Source organism: Armigeres subalbatus, chromosome 3 (genome assembly GCF_024139115.2).
Source record: "Armigeres subalbatus isolate Guangzhou_Male chromosome 3, GZ_Asu_2, whole genome shotgun sequence".
NCBI lineage: Eukaryota > Metazoa > Arthropoda > Insecta > Diptera > Culicidae > Armigeres > Armigeres subalbatus.
In genome coordinates, this window is record NC_085141.1 from 115034019 (window position 1) to 115054125 (window position 20107).

Below are 20107 nucleotides of genomic sequence, written 5' to 3' on the forward strand. Positions count from 1 at the left end.
AGAAGTGTGATTCCCTTTCTTAAATCAATTATATTTAATTTGGTGAGATTGTATCATTAATATGATTTAAATTCTCTAAACTCAATACGTGCTGGATTATTAAAAAAAATATTAGAAAGTAAAAATTTTATTCGCGTCGCGTCAAGTTTTCTTCAGTATAATAGCCAGAACGATCGCCCTCTCAATAAAATTTGGTTCTGCTTTTTCGTATAACTGAATGGATTGAAATGATTTATTTTTTTGTATTATCGTGATTTTAACCTAAAGCCATGAAATATCCTAATATCCAATCTTCTTCTTCTATATACATAAAAATGAATTTATGTCTGTCTGACCCTTATAGACTCGGAATCTACTGGACCGATTGGCGTGAAAATTTGTATGCAGAGGTTTTTGGGACTGGGGAAGGTTCTTAAGACCTTCGCGACCGCTCCCACCACTGGAAAGAAGGGCTCCCATTTAAATAAAACAGAAATTTTTGCATAACTCGAGAACTAATCAGAAAATAAATCAATTTTAGGCGAAACGAAGTTCGTCGGGTCTGCTAGTCTATATACATAAAAATGAATTTCTGTCTGTCTGAACCTTATAGACTCCGAAACTACTGAACCGATCGACGCGGCGTGGACATTTGTATGTAGATGTTTTTGGTCCCGGGGAAGGTTCTTAAGATGGTTCGAGGTCCCTCCCTCCTTTGGAAAGGGGGGCTCCCATACGAATGAAATATCAATTTCTTCATATCTCGAGAATTAATAATAGAATAAATCAATTTTAGGCGAGACGAGGTTTGTCGGGTCTGCTAGTTAAAAATAAAAATAAATCAATAATCACTACATAAAAAATTCTAAAAAATAAAATAAAACTAAAGCAGCGAAAATAAGAAAAAAAAAAACAAATCAGTGAATTGTTTTGACGAATGTGCTAAAATAAATTAAACGCTCATTGGTTACAAAATGCATTTTGAGTTAAATGTACCGAGCTCCAATGTTCCCGTTTAGCTCTTCACAGATGTTGTAGTCAGTAATGCATTTCAACTCACGATTTTTATTCTGGATTTAAATCGACGCCCATGATCCCAGGGCATGACACATGTTAGATTCATGAATCATGTTCCTAAGTTCATGACTTTAGTGCATGGTTCCAATGTGCATGCTTCATGATATCATGACCCGAATTCGGTCACTTTCCGTAAAATAAGTATCGGAACCATAAGTAACAGATGCCAGATTCATGAATTACGATTCGGTTTTCATGATTTCAGTTCATGGTTCTGGAGTCCATGCTTCGTAATATCATAACTCTGTTTGTCACTTTTCGCCACTAAATACCTAAAACGTAACGCCAAGCCAGCTTTACAGCCAAATGAGTCATGATTTAAGACCGTTTTTCATGGTGTTTTTTCATAAAATAAAAACAAACATTTTTCTTGAAATCATGACTCATTTTGCCACTTTTTGGATCCAGATTTTTACCCATGTACGAGACGTCCCCGTTCTATGGCTTAAATGTGAATTCAAGTTAAATATCGATTTTCACAGAATTTGTAGTAGACCTAGCCGCTTTTATGTTTTAACTGCATACATCCATGATGTGCTTCAAACCTAAATATTGACATGAAAAAAGATAGACTATAATTTTCCAGGATTCTTCCAAGTAATTGCTGTGTATGTGTAGAATAGACTGGCTCGTCTCGAGTTGAGCTTTGTCAGCATACTGCACTGGATAAATGTACACAAGTTGTGATCCCTATTTTTGTTTACGGACGAACGAATTTTTCGAACGAATGCAGTTCGTTCGAATCGTTTCCCTATTTGATTATGCTGGCGTAAACGAGAATGCACATCAGCTTTCGTTCGAAAGCGCGTTTCGTACGTAAACAAGAACAAGGGTGATTATCTTTTTGCGATATGTTGCATAAATTAATACTTAAGTATTTGAAATATACGAAAGTCATTTTTATAACAAAAGGATTTTCAAAATAATCCCTAATAAATCTCATTACATTTTTGATTTTGTTATTTCAATTATCATTTTAATTATTCAGCTACCCTCTCCCCATTCGAAGAGCACTAGGACAATTTTCAAACAATATTTATAACAGCCAAATTGGGATACATGTTTCTAAATAGGTCGCAAAAAAACGTGACGCAATTTCGATGGCTATTGGTATTTACATTCTATGCCGTTTCAGTTTTCCTACTCATTCTAATCAGGTCAACAAGACCGACCCATGCTTGCATCATACATTTAAATACTCAGGCCCGCTCTGTTTATGAAGTCGCAAAAACACCCAAAAAGCTCTGAAGCGAGTATCTGAAGTATCCATTTATGAGTACCGAGTTGGTTTCTCGCTGATATTGAGAGTGAGTTCCATTTAGGTTCGCTTTCTCAATGCTTGGTACATCTAATCGGAAACCGCAGTTTCCGTACTTCGATGTAACCGGCTTCTCATCGTAACATTGGTAAGCGCTCTGTGCAGGATCGTCACACAAAGGCGCGCGTGGAAAATGTAACGCCTCGTGATGAAAACACCGAGAACACAGAATCAGTCCGACGTGAAGAATCACATGATACGGTTGACTTTTCTCGTTTTCCCCGCTCGTTCAGTTGGATTCCGAATGTGACTCCGGTGGGTTTATCGACAAGACATGGTTACGAGTCAGTCTGCGAGGCTCTATCGCAGGCTGTCGTCGTCGCTTTCTCGGCAAGCAGTTGGTAGTTTTATGCAATTTTAACGTGGCACACTGAAAGAGCTTGGCGTCGTTGACCGAGGGTGGATTTGTGAATGGAATGTGTTTGAATTATTAATGATGCTCTCGGCTGGATAGTAGAATCGGGACCGGCTTGGTGCTACTGGATTGGAATTTAAGGATTAGTGTGTTTTAAGCGCAAAGATTTTCCACATATTAATGCCACGATGCGGTTACTGGGAAAGCTTATATGGTGAGGATTAAATCGAATCAACAGTGCAGTGCATTGAGATAGTTTTGAAAACAAATGAGTTGATGGTTTCGCCAAATATCATCCGAGGCGCAAATTGGATGCTGTTGACCCATTTTCAGTGAACGTAAATTTGCATCCTCAGCAACAGTCAAAAGTCAATATATTGATTGCGGCAAACGAGTTCTCCTCGCGACTCATGCATAAAAGATAAGATAATGTTGCCGCGACAAGCATAAGTATTCCCCGTGGTATTCGAGTGTCAAAAGGATAATAACACGCGTCGGGTGGTAACGTTATCCGAAGTGTTTGATCAGGAACAGGAAGTGATAGACGAGTTCGATAGTTACCATCGAAGTACTGCTGGTCGGCTACGCTGAACATGGAAGGGGATTCGACGGCTGGTGGTTCCTGTATTGAAACAAGGTAAATTCAGCGCATGTATTGTGCGGCGGTTTTTTGTCCCCAAGGAACATGGGAGAAAATTCTTTGTTCCCGTATAGTTGATGTTGTGTTTGTGTACTTTGGATGGGCCGTACTCTGTTAAAGTTGTTAGGTTATTGACACGATTAGGAAAACCTGGATGTGCGACTTTCTACGGTGGGACCGATGCTACATGTTAATTGAATTTCGTGCAAGTTGTGAATAATTAATTGATGACGGGTGGCGGGTTAGGTCGCTTGCCATTCCTGTAATTGTGTTAAATGTATTCAAGTTCACGCAGCTAATTAAATTTGCTAGCATAAATTGATCGATTACGGGCGTTTGTGAAGGTTAACCATTTATACGGCTAAGTGTTTCCTTCGGATGACGTGTTAGGGAAGGGGTCTAGCGACACCCGGTTCGATCCAGTACTCTTTGTGGGTGAATGTATGGAGTATTATTGTGTTAGACTGATGATACAGGATTCCGAAAATAGTAGCTTGGCTTGGAAACCTGAATGTGGAATGAGTAAATGCGAAGTGGCAACGTTCCAGTAAGGAATGTAATGCCAACAAAAAAGAAGAGAAAAAAATTTCGACATCTCTTGGAAGGCGTTTTGTGTTACGGCAATCGTTGAATGAGATTGATCAGAAATACTTTTAACCTACCTGGACACATGGTTGGCATATTGTAGAGCTCCATAATCGTCGGTCTTGGGAGATGTTCCAAAGTGTTTGCGGCGTTCCACGAAGTCGCACAGCCTCTATCCGGATCTCTGCTGACTATTGTTTTCGCTATTCTTTCTTCTGGCACTAAGTGACCCCGGAAGCTTTTCGGCCCGCCTCTTTTAACGTCTACGCTTCATGTCCTTAAGGTCACTCCTGACAGAATCCAAGTTTCAAAGTGCTCGCGTTTTCGGGGGCACACCACTCGATACGGAGGCGGCGGACAACTGTCATTTTTGTTGATTCAGCTTTGCTGCGTCGCAGCATGGGTGAAAAAATAAAAATGACTGTTGTGCGTTGCTTCCGTATCGAGTGATGTGCCCCCGAAAACGCGAGCACTTTGAAAGTGGGATTCTGTCAGGAGTTATTTCCCATAGCTCGTTTCTTTTCACGGAGTCATAGCGTTTTTCCCGATTGAACAATAACGTCGAGATTGGTTTGAATTGGAACCAATAACAAGCTTCCATCAATTGTCTAATTGTGATTCCATGTGCCGACACTATGTTGTACTCTGTTGGACAGCGTCGATGTACATCGCCTAGCGCAAATCAAAGCCATTGCACATTGGGCCACCCCGAGAGATTATGAGGAAAAAAAATATTTTCACCATGATGATAATATTTTACGAACAAAGTCAATGTCAAAGCTTATTATTTAAGCTTTAGTTTGAAGTTTGTTGCAATAGGGTAGCCCCACTACATTTTGAGATAAAATTTTTAACTTCTATATTTCTAATTTTAGCATTGTACAGTGTTCTAGAAAGTTGTTCCTTATTTAATTTTGAGGCACTTTGCTGTCGTTGTACGTCGTTTATATCATTTGTTATGATAATTTTGAATAATTATGTTGGGGTGAACCTAAAAAGTCAATATTTTGATTATAACTTTTTAGTTTTAATTTTAATCGAATTAACGTCTTCTACAGAGTTTTAGAGAATAAAAAAATGCACATTTTGGTTATATAACTGAGTGAATTCATTGGTGGATTGCAGATATATCACTGTTTTTCTTGAAAAAAAAATCCGTTGTTTTCAAACGCCTGTATTTTTGAATGGGGGAAAAGGGGATCCATTTTCTCTGGGTTAGACAGAAAAAAGGTCAAGGATTGCTCTGCATATTTTGGTATTGGGGAATTTGAGAATATTTGAGGTTTTTCCATCATTTAAAAAAGTAGCTATAAGGTACGAGGACATCAAAATCATCAGTTCTAGAAGTGTAATAAAACCGAAAATTCTACCCAACTCGTCAAAACCAAAATGTTTATAGTAATTAGTAGGCGAACATTTTCACGTAGTGAAAGTATTGGCGATGCTCATTTTTTGCCATGAAGGTCATCCATACACAAGCGGTGCGGAAATTTTAAGCTTCATTTTGATATATGTTGCAATAGGGTGGATTCTCTGATTTTTGATCATTTTTTAAATTGTTTTTTTTTTATTTCATACTTTAATATTTTTTTTCAATTTTAATTTATATCGAGATACCGTCTTCTACAATGTTTTAGAGCTGAAAAAGATGCGTGTTTTGATTAATAAGTATTTACACTGATCCTCCTAATGAGATATCCTCAATTTCATTTGTTATAAAATACATTTTGAAGTGCTTATATTTTTGAATGGGGGAAAACGGGGCCATTTGTTTCGGGTGCTGAAGGGTTATGGCTTGTGGTTTAATGAGTGTATTTTGGTTTAGGGAAATTCAGAAATGTTTTCTAATCATTTTTCTAGAAAATAATGGGGAAGCGCCATAATCAGTATGAAGAAAAGCTCACTTTGTTTTGCTATAAGAATATCGTCTGTATCTTCTTCCGTTGTCGAGTTACATCTATTTATTTGAAAAAAAAACCCAGATTAATCCACCTAGCGGTGATGGTGCCTTTCTCGACCTTCGTAAAATGTGTTTGCTTGAAAGTAGATGAGCTAGTAGCTAGGAGTAAAAAAGAAAAACTTCTTTGTCCGTTATATGAAAATTGGATTATTTTAAGCAAAGATATTGTAGATCCAGTTGAAATCGCGAGATCTCGTTTCGGTTTTCAACTTGATCTACAATATGCTAATAAGAATTTCTACATTTTTTTCCTTTTCCAATCTTTTTGATGTACATACCCCTGTTTTATTTTACCCAGTTATATATTTTAAGGATATCACATTTGGATGTTTTTTATAACATAAAGCATTTTGGCCATATTTTTTGTGCCCATAGTCCGATCTTCCAAATTTTCAATAGAAAACAATACGACAGGATCCCGCGTCGAATGGAATTTGTTGCAAGTAAATCTGTAGGATAAGTACCAAAAAAGTGAGCTAAACTTTTCGCACTTTTGGTGCGCGCACTGCACACACATACATACACCCACAGAGACATCCTCTCAGTTCGTCGAGCTGAGTCGATTATTGGTATATAACACTATGGGTCTCCAGGCCTTCTGTAAAAGTTTGGTTTTGGAGCGAACATACCGTGCAAATTCATATTTCGGACATCCAAATTTTCATGGAAGATTTTTTGAAATATTTCACAGAAATGTTTCAACTTTCTCGTCCGGAAGGCTACATGTTTGGAAGTAATTTTGTAATATTTGGGGCACAGTTAGCCATATTACTTTGAAGCAGTTGTTTATTTGAAAGGCAAACAGAATAAATTAACGAGAAAAATAAACATTTGCATTTAATATTCTGTGGAAATTAGCTGTCCAACGTGTCCGAAATATGAAACAGTGCGTGCGTGTGTCCGAGGTTTGGTTCTAAAAGTAGTCGAAGAATTCTAGTTTTAGTGCATTTTATAGACTGCGACGAACGAATATTAACTTGAGAATCGAATGCTTCGGATTAAACTGTACTTGGATGGACATTAGAGTGATTCAAATTTTAACTTTTTTGCTCCCCCATGCTTAAACGATTGCATTTGCCTTTTTATTAACCCACCTACATTTTTAGCTAATTTGGAAGTAAATTGAGTGAGCACGCGCGGTTTGAAGTTTGTATGAAATTTGCTATGAAAACAGTAACTTTCATGGAAAACCGTTCCCCAACGCTTCCCTTTAAGCTCTAAAAACATATGAGTACATCGGCAACATGAGAAATTTTACAAGGAAACAGGCCGTTATTGTTGCGAAACGATTTGATGATCACAAGAAAAGTTATTAGGGAAATACTGAATCGTGGGAAATTCAATTTAACACTTAAAAGAATAAAATCCATATCAATAATGAGCATTTCTGTTTTCTTCGTAACTTTGCTTTAAAATGACAAATTGCTTCGCAACAACAACTGCCTTTCAGCTTGAGAAGTATTCTCTGAAGTAAATGTGTTGATTATATTTAAATAGTTCATGGGTCACCTCACGGAACGGTCTTTCACATAAGGGTCAGTTTTCACAGTAATTTCCATACAAACTTCAAATGACGTGTGCACAGTCAAATTACATCCAAATTTGCTAAAAATTTAGGAGGATTATTAAAATGGCAAATGCAATCGTTTAAGCATCGGGGGGCAAAAAAGTCAAAATTTGAATCACTCTAATGGACATGGTTAGTAGCTTGTGATTAAATTTTAATTTGTCTTAAAAAGTTCTTAAGTGTCCGAATTATGAATTTGCACGGTATAGCCTTTTCGTATACTTTGTAGACAAAAGGCAAAAATGGTGTTTCGGCCATAACTTCCGATCCCATATTTCGATCTGGCCAATGTTCAATAAGACACATTGGGACAGGATTATGCGTCGAATGCAACTTGTTGCGAGCAAATACTCTGAAGATAAATGCCTAAAAATGAGTGACATTCTTTAGACGATTTTTTCGTAAAAGTTAGCATTTTAGCCATAGCTGGCCAATTTTCAATAGGAAACAATGGGGCAGGAATCTGCGTCGAATGCAACTTGTTGCGTGTAAATTGATCAAGGTTAGGTGTCCGAAAAATAGGTGACATTTTTTTTTGTGATTTTTCCATTAAAAAAAAGTAGTTTGACCATAACTTCCGATCCCATAGTCCGACCTGGCAAATTTTCAATAGAAAACAATGGGACAGGATTCTGCAGCGAATGCAACTTGTTGCGAGCAAATCGGTTAAGGATAAGTGCCCGAAAAATGAGTGACATTTTTTACGCGATTTTTACGTATAAATTTGTATTTTGGCCATAACTTTCGATCCCATAGTCCGACCTGGCCAATTTCAAATAGAAAACAATGGGACAGGATTCTGCGTCGAATGCAACTTGTTGCGAGCAAATCGGTTGAGGATAAGTGCCCGAAAAATGAATGACATTTTTTACGCGATTTTTTCGTATGAATTTGTATTTTGGCCATAACTTTCGATCCCATAGTCCGATCTGGCCAATTCCAAATAGGAAACAATGGGACAGGATTCTGCCTCGAATGCAACTTGTTGCGCGCAAATCGGTTGAAGATAAGTGCCCGAGAAATGAGTACCTTTTTTTACGCGATTTTTTCGTATGAATTTGTATTTTGGCCATAACTTTTGATCCCATAGTCCGATCTGGCAAATTTCAAATAGGAAACAATGGGACAGGATTCTGCAGCAAATGCAACTTGTTGCGAGCAAATCGGTTGAAGATAAGTGCCTGAAAAATGAGTGACTTTTTCTACGCGATTTTTGCGTATGAATTAGTATTTTGGCCATAACTTTTGATCCCATAATCCGGTCTGTTCCAGTTCATTAGGAAACAATGGGACAGGATTCTGCGTCGAATGCAACTTGTTGCGAGCAAATCGGTTAAGGATAAGTGCCAAAAAATGAGTGACATTTTTTTGAGTAGTTTTGCACACACACACACACACACACACACACACACACACACACACACACACACACACACACACACACACACACACACACACACACACACACACACACACACACACACACACACACACACAGACATCACTTGGATTCGTCGAACTGAGTCGATTGGTATATAACACTTTGGGTCTCTGGACCTTCTATTAAAAGTTTGTTTTTGGAGCGATCATATAGCCTTTACCGTATACTTAGTATACGAGAAAGGCAAAAAAACATGGTTTTAGTAAAATTGGTAAAACTTTAGATTAAAAAATAACATATCCCCAATTTTTTGACATAATAAAGTATATGAGTTTCTCTTTCAAATGCCGGAGATATCAACTTATGGAAAAAATGTAATTTTGATAGAAAAACGATTATAACTTTTGATCGGAAAAAGATAGTGAGCATCAAAAGTTGCATTTTTTTGAGCTCTAAAAGTCACTTAAAGACAACCTTTTCGAGAAGTCTAAAACAAAAAAAGTAGTTCAAAAATACTGTTTTTTTTGAGGTACACCCTAACCCGATTAGGTAAAATTGCTCTAAATCAGCCAATTTAAGAGCTACAGAAAAAAGTTTGCAAAATTGATTGGAATAAGCTGCTCTACAACTTTGTAGAACATAACATGTAAATATTTCTAGAAATAGAAAAAAAAACCCAGATTAATCCACCTAGCGGTGATGGTGCCTTTCTCGACCATCGTAAAATGTGTGTGCTTGAAAAAAGATGAGCTAGTGGCTAGGAGTAAAAAAGACAAATTTCTTTGTCCGTTCTATGAAAATCAGATTATTTATGGCAAAGATATTGTAGATCCAGTTGAAAACCGAAAATCATATTTTGTCCCATTTCCGGATGTCGCAACTGCATCGCGAGTGGTGCCCGACTATGGCACAGTTGCGCACTACTCGCGATGCAGTTGCAACATCCGGAAATGCGATTTCGCGGGACCTCGGTTCGGTTTTCAGCTTGATCTACAATATGCTAATAAGAATTTCGACATTTTGTTTCCTTTTCCAATCTTTTTGACGTACATAACCCTGTTTTATTTCACCCAGTCATATATTTTAAGGATATCACTTTTGGATGTTAGTTGAACTGAAGCTCCGACTACACAAAAGAAAACGAAAATGTCATTCCCATCACGCGAGCGGAGGGCAATATTTGTTATGATATAAATCTCATGACCGTCTTTCTGCCAAACTCCCGTATGAAGTGGGAGACAGAGACATCATCTCAGTTCGTCGAGCTGAATCGATTGGTATATAACACTATGGGTCTCCAGGCCTTCTGTAAAAGTTTGGTTTTTGAGCGAACATACAGCCTTTTCGTATAAAAGGCTAAAATGGTGTTTCGGCCATAACTTCCGATCCCATAGTCCGATCCAGCAAATTTTCAATAGGAAACAATGGGACAGGATTCTGCGTCGAATGCAACTTGTTTCGTGTGAATCGGTTAAGGTTAGGTGTCCGAAAAATAGGTGACATTTTTGTGATTTTTATGAAAAAGGTATTTTGGTCATAACTTCCAATCCCATAGTCCGACCTGTCCAATTTTTAATAGGAAACAATGGGAAAGGATTTTGCGTCGAATGCAATTTGTTGCGAGCAAATCGGTTGAGAATAAGTGCCTGAAAAATGAGTGACATTTCTTACGCAATATTTTCGTATGAATTTGTATTTTGGCCTTAACTCTCGATCCCATAGTCCGATCTGGCCAATTTCAAATAAGAAATAATGAGACAGGATTCTGCGTCGAATGCAACTTGTTGCGAGCAAATCGGTGGAGGATAAGTGTCCGAAAATGAGTGACATTTTTACGCGATTTTTTTGTATGACTTTGTATTTTGGCCATAACTTTCGATCCCATAGTCCGATCCGGCCAATTTCAAATAGGAAACAATGGGACAGGATTCTGCGTCGAATGCAACTTGTTGCGAGCAAATCGGTTGAGGATAAGTGCCCGAAAAATGAGTGACATTTTTTACACGATTTTTTCGTATGATTTTGTGTTTTGGCCATAACTTTTGATCCCATAGTCCGATCGGGCCAATTTCAAATAAGAAATAATGAGACAGGATTCTGCGTCGAATGCAACTTGTTGCGAGCAAATCGGTTGAGGATAAGTGCTTGAAAAATGAGTGACATTTTTTACACGATTTTTTCGTATGATTTTGTGTTTTGGCCATAACTTTTGATCCCATAGTCCGATCTGGCCAATTTCAAATAGGAAACAATGGGACAGGATTCTGCGTTGAATGCAACTTGTTGCGAGCAAATCGGTTGAGAATAAGTGCCCGAAAAATGAGTGACATTTTTTACGCGATTTTTCGTATGATTTTGTATTTTGGCCATAACTTTCGATCCCATAGTCCGATCTCGCCAATTTCAAATAGGAAACAATGGGACAGGATTCTGCGTCGAATGCAACTTGTTGCGAGCAAATCGGTTGAGGATAAGTGCCCGAAAAATTAGTGACATTTTTTACGCGATTTTTTCAAATGAATTTGTATTTTGGCCATAAGTTCCGATCCCATAGTCCGATCTCGCCAATTTCAAATAGGAAACAATGGGACAGGATTCTGCGTCGAATGCAACTTGTTGCGAGCAAATCGGGTGAGCATAAGTGCCCGCAAAATGAGAGACATTTTGTTGAGAAGTTTTCCGCACACACACACACACACATACACACACACATACACACACACACACACACACACACACAGACATCACCTCGATTCGTCGAACTGAGTCGATTGGTATATAACACTATGGGTCTCCGGGCTTTCTATAAAAAGTTTGTTTTTGGAGCGATCATATAGCCTTTACCGTATACTTAGTATACGAGAAAGGCAAAAAGGTATTTTGGCCATAACTTCCGATCCCATAGTCCGACCTGGCCAATTTTCAATAGGAAACAATGGGAAAGGAATCTGCGTCGAATGCAATTTGTTGCGAGCAAATCGGTTGAGGATAAGTGCCCGAAAAATGAGTGACATTTCTTACGCGATTTTTACGTATAAATTTGTATTTTGACCATAACTTTTGGTCCCATAGTTCGATCTGGCCAATTTCAAATAGGAAACAATGGGACAGGATTCTGCGTCGAATGCAACTTGTTGTGAGCAAATCGGTCGAGGATAAGTGCCCAAAAAATGAGTGACATTTTTTACACGATTTTTTCGTAAGACTTTGTATTTTGGCCATAACTTTTGGTCCCATAGTTCGATCAGGCCAATTTCAAATAGAAAACAATGGGACAGGATTCTGCGTCGAATGCAACTTGTTGCGAGCAAATCGGTTCAGGATAAGTGCTCGAAAAACGAGTGACATTTTTTTCGCGATTTTTTCGTATGATTTTGTATTTTGACCATAACTTTTGATCCCATATTCCGATCTGGCCAATTTAAAATAGGAAACAATGGGACAGGATTCTGCGTCGAATGCAACTTGTTGCGAGCAAATCGGTTGAGGATAAGTGCCCAAAAAATGAGTGACATTTTTTACACGATTTTTTCGTAAGACTTTGTATTTTGGCCATAACTTTTGAGCCCATAGTCCGATCAGGCCATTCTACAATAGGTAACAATTGAACCGGATTCTGCGCCGAATACAACTTGTTGCGAGCAAATCGGTTAAGGATAAGTACCTGAAAATGAGTGACATTTTTGAGTAGTTTTTGCACACACACACACACACACACACACACACACACACACACACACACACACACAGACATCACCTCAATTCGTCGAACTGAGTCGATTGGTATATAACACTATGGGTCTCCGGGCCTTCTATAAAAAGTTTGTTTTTGGAGCGATCATATAGCCTTTACCGTATACTTAGTATACGAGAAAGGCAAAAATCTAATTTTTTCATATGATGGGCCACCCTATTTTTTAATAGCACTGTAATGATGGCCCAACTATTTCGAACAATTTTATAGAACAACAGTTTTTTCTAAAACATAAAGTTTTGGCGTAAAATGCATCTCGCCGCGTAAATCTGTATCCTGGACCATAGTGCATTGTCATCACTGTCAATCCAGCCAAAACATCGCCTTTGATTTCGTGGCGTCTCAAATATTCTTCTTGGAAAATAATCTCGTAGTGCAAGTCTTTCAATAGGGCATAAACAGTTCCTTAGAATTACTTATCCATACGTATTTTGCTTTGAGAAAACAAATTTGCTGCCCAGGAGAAATAAATTGTAAGGATGGTTGAAACGCAGTTTGCTGTTTTGGATGTGCTGGTGCTCTTCTGCGTTCCACGAACGATTTCGCTGGCTAGTCACCAGTTTCGGCGTGGGGAGCTTTCTACACTGCCTGTAAATTATCGTGTGTTGTTCCCATTGCCTGCAAGGCATTTTTCACTGTTTGTACATAACGCTGCGACTGGTCATTTATCGCAGGGGCGATAAGGTGCCGATAGATTGTTTTATTTGATACGGTTTTGTTGTAGGAATCCTTTGAGCTTCACAGCAAAAAACTGGGATCCGTTGTCCGATACAATTGTTATGCCGATGCCTCATACGATGAGGATAATTCATCGAAAATTTTGATTGTAGCCGTTGATGTAGTGGATGTGGTCAAGGGCGTAGCCAGAGGGGGCCAGGGGGTGACAGTCGCCCCCCCTTAATTATGGAAAGATTGAACGGGTACTGAAATGAATTCCCTCAAACATGTGCACTTTACGATCCAATCATATACAGAAATAGGTGGTTGAAATTCTAAAGATTCTCAAAACTTATTAGGGCATCCAGGATCCATAATATATGAAAGTTCAAAACAACTCGAAACATTTCGGGCTCAAAAATTCTCCTTGAAATCCTTCTAGAAGCTCCCCTGGGAACTTCTGAATTCCTCCGGAAAGTTATCCACAAATTCCTCTGAAAATCGTTCGAAAATCCTTCTCATGTAATAGTAATTCCTCCTTATCTAGAAACCCCCCACTAATTTTTTTTTTTTTAGAATTCTTTTCTTCTCTCCAAGATTTACTTCTAGATATTTCTTCGGCTATCTTTCCTTCAGGAAGAATCCGGCATTTCCTTCAGGCATGCATTCGAGAGTTCCGTCAAGAATACATACGGAATTTCCTCCCAAAATTCTACCTTAAGTTTCTTCAAAAATTTATGACGGAAATCCTCCGATTTAGCTCCATAATTTCAATTGTAAATCTATAAAAAATTCCTTCGGAAATTCTTCTAGGAACTTCTCCGGGCATTCCTCTCGGAACTCTTCCTTTAATTCCTCCGGGATTACTTCCAAGAAGTTTTCCGGGAATACCTCCAAACATTTAATAGCGAAATCATCTAGCATTTCAATCTGGAATTCTTTACGCAATTACTTCAGAATATCCTTAAAAAAATCCTCTAGAAATATCTTCATGAATTTCTCCTGGAATTCGATCGAAGTATTTCCCCAGAAATTCTTCCAGGTATTTTTTCGGGAGTTTCTTCAGATACTTCTCCAGGAATTCCTTCAGGAATTTCTCCGGGAGATTTTCCGCGGAAGTGTACTAAAATTCCTTCCGGACTTCACTCGGAATTTACTCGGATATCTTCCAAGAGTTCTTCCAGAAATTTCTTAGGAATAATCCGCAGGGATTTTCTTCAGCAATTCATCTGGGAATACTTTCAGGATTTCATCTGGGAGTTTCTGCATTAATTCATCCTGGTATTTTTCTGGGAATTCCTTCAGATATTTTTTCGGAAATTTCTTTAGGAACTTCTCTAAGAATTATTTCAGGACTTCCATGTGGGAATTCCTCCGGAAGTGCTTGTGGGAGTTCCTCCGGGAGTTCTTCCAGGAGTTTTTCCAAGAAATTCTCCGGTAATACCTCCAGGAATTCCTGGACGATATTTGGCAGGAATTTCACGGGAAATGGGATTTCGGAAGTTCCTTCAGAAATATTTTTTCTCTTCCTCTAGGGTATTCCACCGGATGTTCCTCTGAAGTTCCACCAGTAGTTCCTTCGGGAATTCAATCAGGCTTTCTTCCAGGAATTCATTTAGCATTTCTTTAGGCATTTATCTACAAATTCCTCCAGAAGTTCCTCGGAGAATTTCTCTGGGAGTTCTTACGGGAATTCCTTTGGGAGTTCATCCTAGAATTCTTACGAGAGTTCCTCCAGGATTTCCTCCGGAAATTCTTCCTGTAGTTCTTCAATAAATTCCTCCAGAAGTTCCACCGGCAGTTCCTTCGAGAATTCCTCTGATAATTTCTCCGGAAATTCCTATAGAAAATCCCCCGGGAGCTCCTCCGGAAATTACTCTGGGAGTTCCTCCGGGAGTTCCTTTTCAGAGAAACACCCGGAGAAACTGCCGGTGAAACTCTCGGAGGGATTCTCGTAGAAACTGCTGGTGGATCTCCCGGAGGAATTCCCGAAGGAACTGCCGGAGGAGCTCCCGTAAGAACTCCCGGAGGAATTTCAGGAGAAACTACTAGAAGAATTCTTAGAGGACCTCCCGGATGAGCTCCCAGAGAAACTATCGGAAGACCTTCGGGAGGAATTTGCAACTTAATTTCTGAAGCAAGCCTAAATGATTTCCGGAAAAAGCCTGAATAATTTCCTGGAATAGCTTCTATAGCTTCTAATAGGGGCCCTCCTTAGCCGTGCGGTAAGACGCGCGGCTACAAAGCAAGACCATGCTGAGGGTGGCTGGGTTCGATTCCCGGTGCCGGTCTAGGTAATTTTCGGATTGGAAATTGTCTCGACTTCCCTGGGCATAAAAGTATCATCGTTGTTAGCCTCATGATATACGAATGCAAAAATGGTAACCTGGCTTAGAAACCTCGCAGTTAATAACTGTGGAAGTGCTTAATGAACACTAAGCTGCGAGGCCGCTCTGTCCCAGTGTGGGGATGTAATGCCAATGAGAAGAAGAAGAAGAAGCTTCTGGTGGAACTCCCGGAAGAATTTCCGGAGAAGCTCCCGGATGAATTGCTGGTGGAATTCCCGGAGGAACTCTCGAAGGAATTTTCTGGAAGAATTTCTGAAGAAACTCTTGGGAGAACTTTCAAAGGAACCCCGGGGAAACTACCAGAAGCATTCTCGGAAACAAGAGAATTCATCTTATAGACAAACCTCGTCTAGCTGAAACCTTTGTTGGGGTTTGTAGATGGACCAACATCATAATCAGAGGACCTCTCGGAGAATTCCCTGAGGAGCTCGCAGAGAAATTCTCGGAGGAGCTTCTTGTGGGAAATCTATATAAATTCCTGAAGAAGCCTAAATAAATTCCAATTCTGCCGAAATTCTTGGAAGAATTATCAGAGGAACTGCCAATAGAATTACCGGAATAATTCTCGAAGGAAATCCTAGAGAAATTCTTGGTGGAAATGCCAAATTCCAGGAGGAATTTTCGGAGAAACTCCTGGAGGATCTCCCAGCGGAAATCTTGAAGTTTCCACCGGAATTCTTTCAGGATTTCATTGCGAATTAATCTAGGAATTCCTTCGAAAATTCCATTGTTGATTTCATTTTCGGTATAATTTCTGTATAAATTTGGGGTGGAATTGGGGAGAAATTATTTGAAATTTTCACAAGAAATTATTCGAAACAATTCGAAGATTTTTCGTGAAATTCTCAGGAATGTTTTCTGGCAATTCTGCGGAATTTCCACGGAATATTATTATTTTAAAAAATTATGGGAAACAGCACGAAATTATTTGAATTATTGCAGGGAATTCTGCAGAACTTATAAAGAAGTTCGTAAAGATTTTCTTGGAGTAAATAATGGTGGAATTTTCGGATCAATTCCCGGCAAAATTTTTGGTGGAATTCCTGAAGACACTGCCGAAGAAGTTGCTGGAGGCATTTCTAAAGAATCCCTATAGAATTTCGGATAGAATGCCAGGAGCAATTGTCGAAGGAATTCCTGGAGAAAGCTTGCATATTGATTTTTCTGCCTATTTTATAATAAATATTATTTCAGAGAGGATTTGTTTAGAAATTCAGATGTATGGTTCTAGTTTTCTTAAACTGTTAATGTTTGTTTCATGTGTTAATATTCATGGGTTTTTATAAAACTACTATAAAACTACGATTTAGAAGACCAAAAAAGTTGCCCCCCCCCCCTTCTTGAAATTCTGGCTATGCCCATGATGTGGTAACTTTAACTTCGACCCATTTGCTAAACGCATCGACGACTATTAGTAATATTGCAAACGCGCCAGGACCAGCAAAAACTACATGATCTCATTATAATGACAAGACAAGACAAGTCTGCAAAAAATAATTTCTATAAGAAACAATATTTCAATGAACATTATTTTATATTTTGGTTATCATTTTCTGAGAAACGCATAAAAAATATAATTCATAATTAGAAAATCTTGGTATTAAAATTTCCTTCTCAGTCGATATCAGTCTCGTTATGTTTGGTAAACTTTTTCCCTATTAACCATGACCTATGAGGTCTTGATAGCATTGATAGTACCTTTTGTCTTTCTTGAACACCTAAGTGTAACGAAAAGCCAATTTGTTCACTTACTTTCAATTAAAAGTTGTCAGCAAATCTACGATACAATCCGAGTAATTAGATATTTGATGCTTGTTTTGTCAAAAATTTGTACCAATGTATACTTTTTGTAATATGTACCCAAATTTGTCCAAACATCTCTACTTCTCTAAATAAATTGTGTATGTTGATGACAACTTGCTTGTGTCACTACTTCTATCGGAAAAGATCTAGTACTAGCAGACCCGTTTCGCCTAAAATTGATTTATTCTCTGACTAGTTCTCGAGTTATGAAGAAATTGTTGTTTAATTTGTTAAAGGGGCCCCCTTTCCAAAGGGGGAGGGATCTCAAACCATCTCAAGAACCTTCCCCGGCCCCAACAATTTCTGCATACAAATTTCCACTCCGTTCGGTTCAATAGTTTCCGAGTCTATAAGGTTCAGACAGACAGGAATCCATTTTTATGTTCAATACAGATACAGATTGGAAAGTTTTGATATTCAGCTATCATTTATGTATTCTCATCTTCAAAATCGTATCACTTTACAAAATGTGCCCAGATAGCATACTCTCTTTTATTAAAAACCCAACTTAATTCACCGAGTAGTGATACCGCCTTTCTCGTATTTAGTTTTGGCTCGATTCGATGTACCATTTTCCTTATAACTTTTCAACGCAACGGTCGATTTTTATCAAATTAAATAGTGATCAACTAGATTTTGCCCTCATTCAAATATAACTTGATGTGAGAAAATCGGGTAAGTATTACTATATGAAAAGTTGTCTAATGTTTTTCTTAGCTTTTGTGCACACACATACATACACACGGACAGACATACATGTGCTTAGTTCGTTGAGCTGAGTTGATTGGTATATAACACTATGGGTCTCCGGGCCTTTTATAAAAAGTTCGTTCTTGGAGTGAAATGATAGCCTTACGGTACAACTGTGTTGTAGGTACGAGAAAGCCAAAAATCATCCTACCATGAGACAATCGTTATTGACTTGATGAATGTATTGGGCTTCCGGAACAAACATTGAAAATTGGAAGCCAATCCCAACCTCCATTCACTTGATTCTCTGCTTCCCAAGGTCTCAGCAATCACGAAGTAGAAATTCATAAAAGTGTCATCAATGATGAATACAAACCGAGAACCATTGTGATCAAGTTTATCTCGCTAAATGATTTTCTCCTGTTTGACAGTAATCAATAATTAAAAGGGTATAGGCAAGTTATAGCTTGAAAACTAATTAATACCCCTTAATTAATTCGCCTAGCGGTAATGGTGCCTATCTCGTGTATTACGAAAGAATAGTATTTTGGCCATAACTTGTTATTCCATTGTCTGATCCACTCCATTTTTTATTGGTTCTCGTTCCCGTCGAATGCGAATTGTTTCGAGAAAAATGATATTAAAGGGCGAGTTCCAGTTCAGTTTGTCGAGCTAAGGGATATATTCGAGCCTCATAAAAAAACCTTCGTTTTTGGAGTGATCATAGAGCTTTTTCGTAGACTTAGGGTACGAGAAAGGTAGAAAAGTAATTTCACCTAATATCGACCGTTTATCAGTTACCAAGTCGAGAATTGACATCTTGCTGAAAATTAATGGTGAAATGTTGGCTATCTCAGACAGGTGTACCACCGAAACAGTCCTTCCTCCTATTCTTATTCAATTTGTTAATCCAAGAATTTATTTCTATTTCCCAAACCGAGACAGAACCGGGGAGCGGGAAAATCGGTAGTTTTGCAGTCGAAAAGAGGGTGGTCATTCCGTCACCCATTCATGTTCCCCGTTCGATTCATTATCACGCAACGGCGCTACAATGGAAATGTGTTCGAAAAGAAGCTGAAAATCGGCTTAGTACTATAGCTGATTCGAGAGAAAATTATGCCCATCCACCAGACGACATTCGACAGCGACATTCAATTCCATTTGCGCCATGTTGCAAAATACTTTTTCAAAGTATAAACAATTGTCTTCTTCCCATAATATTTTATTCCTTCTAAAGCTTATGAGAAAACAAAACAAAATTGTAACAAAACTATGATGCATTTTTTTTCGATAGTACTGGAGTAATTCGACATGAGCTTATACACTATGGACACGGGTAATGCTACAATACATTTAATATCACTGGTTGCAGTAGCACGTAGGAATAAAAATAACTGTCTCAAACATTTCACAATTCACCCATGCACGAGCCTCTAATTGATTTTTTCATTAGATTTTTTGGTGTTGGTATCTTTAGTTTTTGTAAACAAAATAACTTTAATTTTATTTACTGGTTTATAAGCCACTTTGAACTCGTGATTTCTTAAACACTTGGTCAGCTTTTCTCCTAATCCATGAATATATAAAAACAAAAATACTATTGTGGTGTATGAAGTCCCGAGCGGTGCATGCAACAAAAGGTACATGGCGGAAACTAGTCAGTTCTTAACCAAACATCTAGAACAACACAAGTACAACTTAAAAACAAAAACATTCCTGGAACTGGTTTATCGCAACACACTGAAGAAGAGGGACATATTTGTGTTATTTATGTTTTGTTGACAATATATATGTGTATTTTAGAGTCCGCAGAAGATGGTCGAAGGCCAGTGAATCGACCGAAACGTCCGGACAATCTGGCAAACATTTGTTTTACATATTTCTCGCCGAAAATCAATCGATTAGCAACCGAAACATAAAATCGCGACGATCATTAATAGCAAAGAAATTAGTATGATTTCATCGATTTGAAAAAAATATTAACAATTTAGAA

At 38.3% G+C, this 20107-nt stretch overlaps 1 protein-coding gene across 1 annotated transcript in view; it reads left to right on the forward strand.

The window, feature by feature from the left end:
* The first annotated feature begins 2653 nt into the window (after positions 1–2653).
* Positions 2654–20107, forward strand: part of LOC134219965 (GTPase-activating Rap/Ran-GAP domain-like protein 3) — a 263290-nt gene continuing 245836 nt past the window's right edge. Inside the window, exon 1 of the mRNA XM_062698872.1 lies at positions 2654–3366. Coding sequence (XP_062554856.1) covers positions 3323–3366 — 44 coding nt within the window. The 5' untranslated portion in view covers positions 2654–3322. The remainder of the gene's footprint in view (positions 3367–20107) is intronic.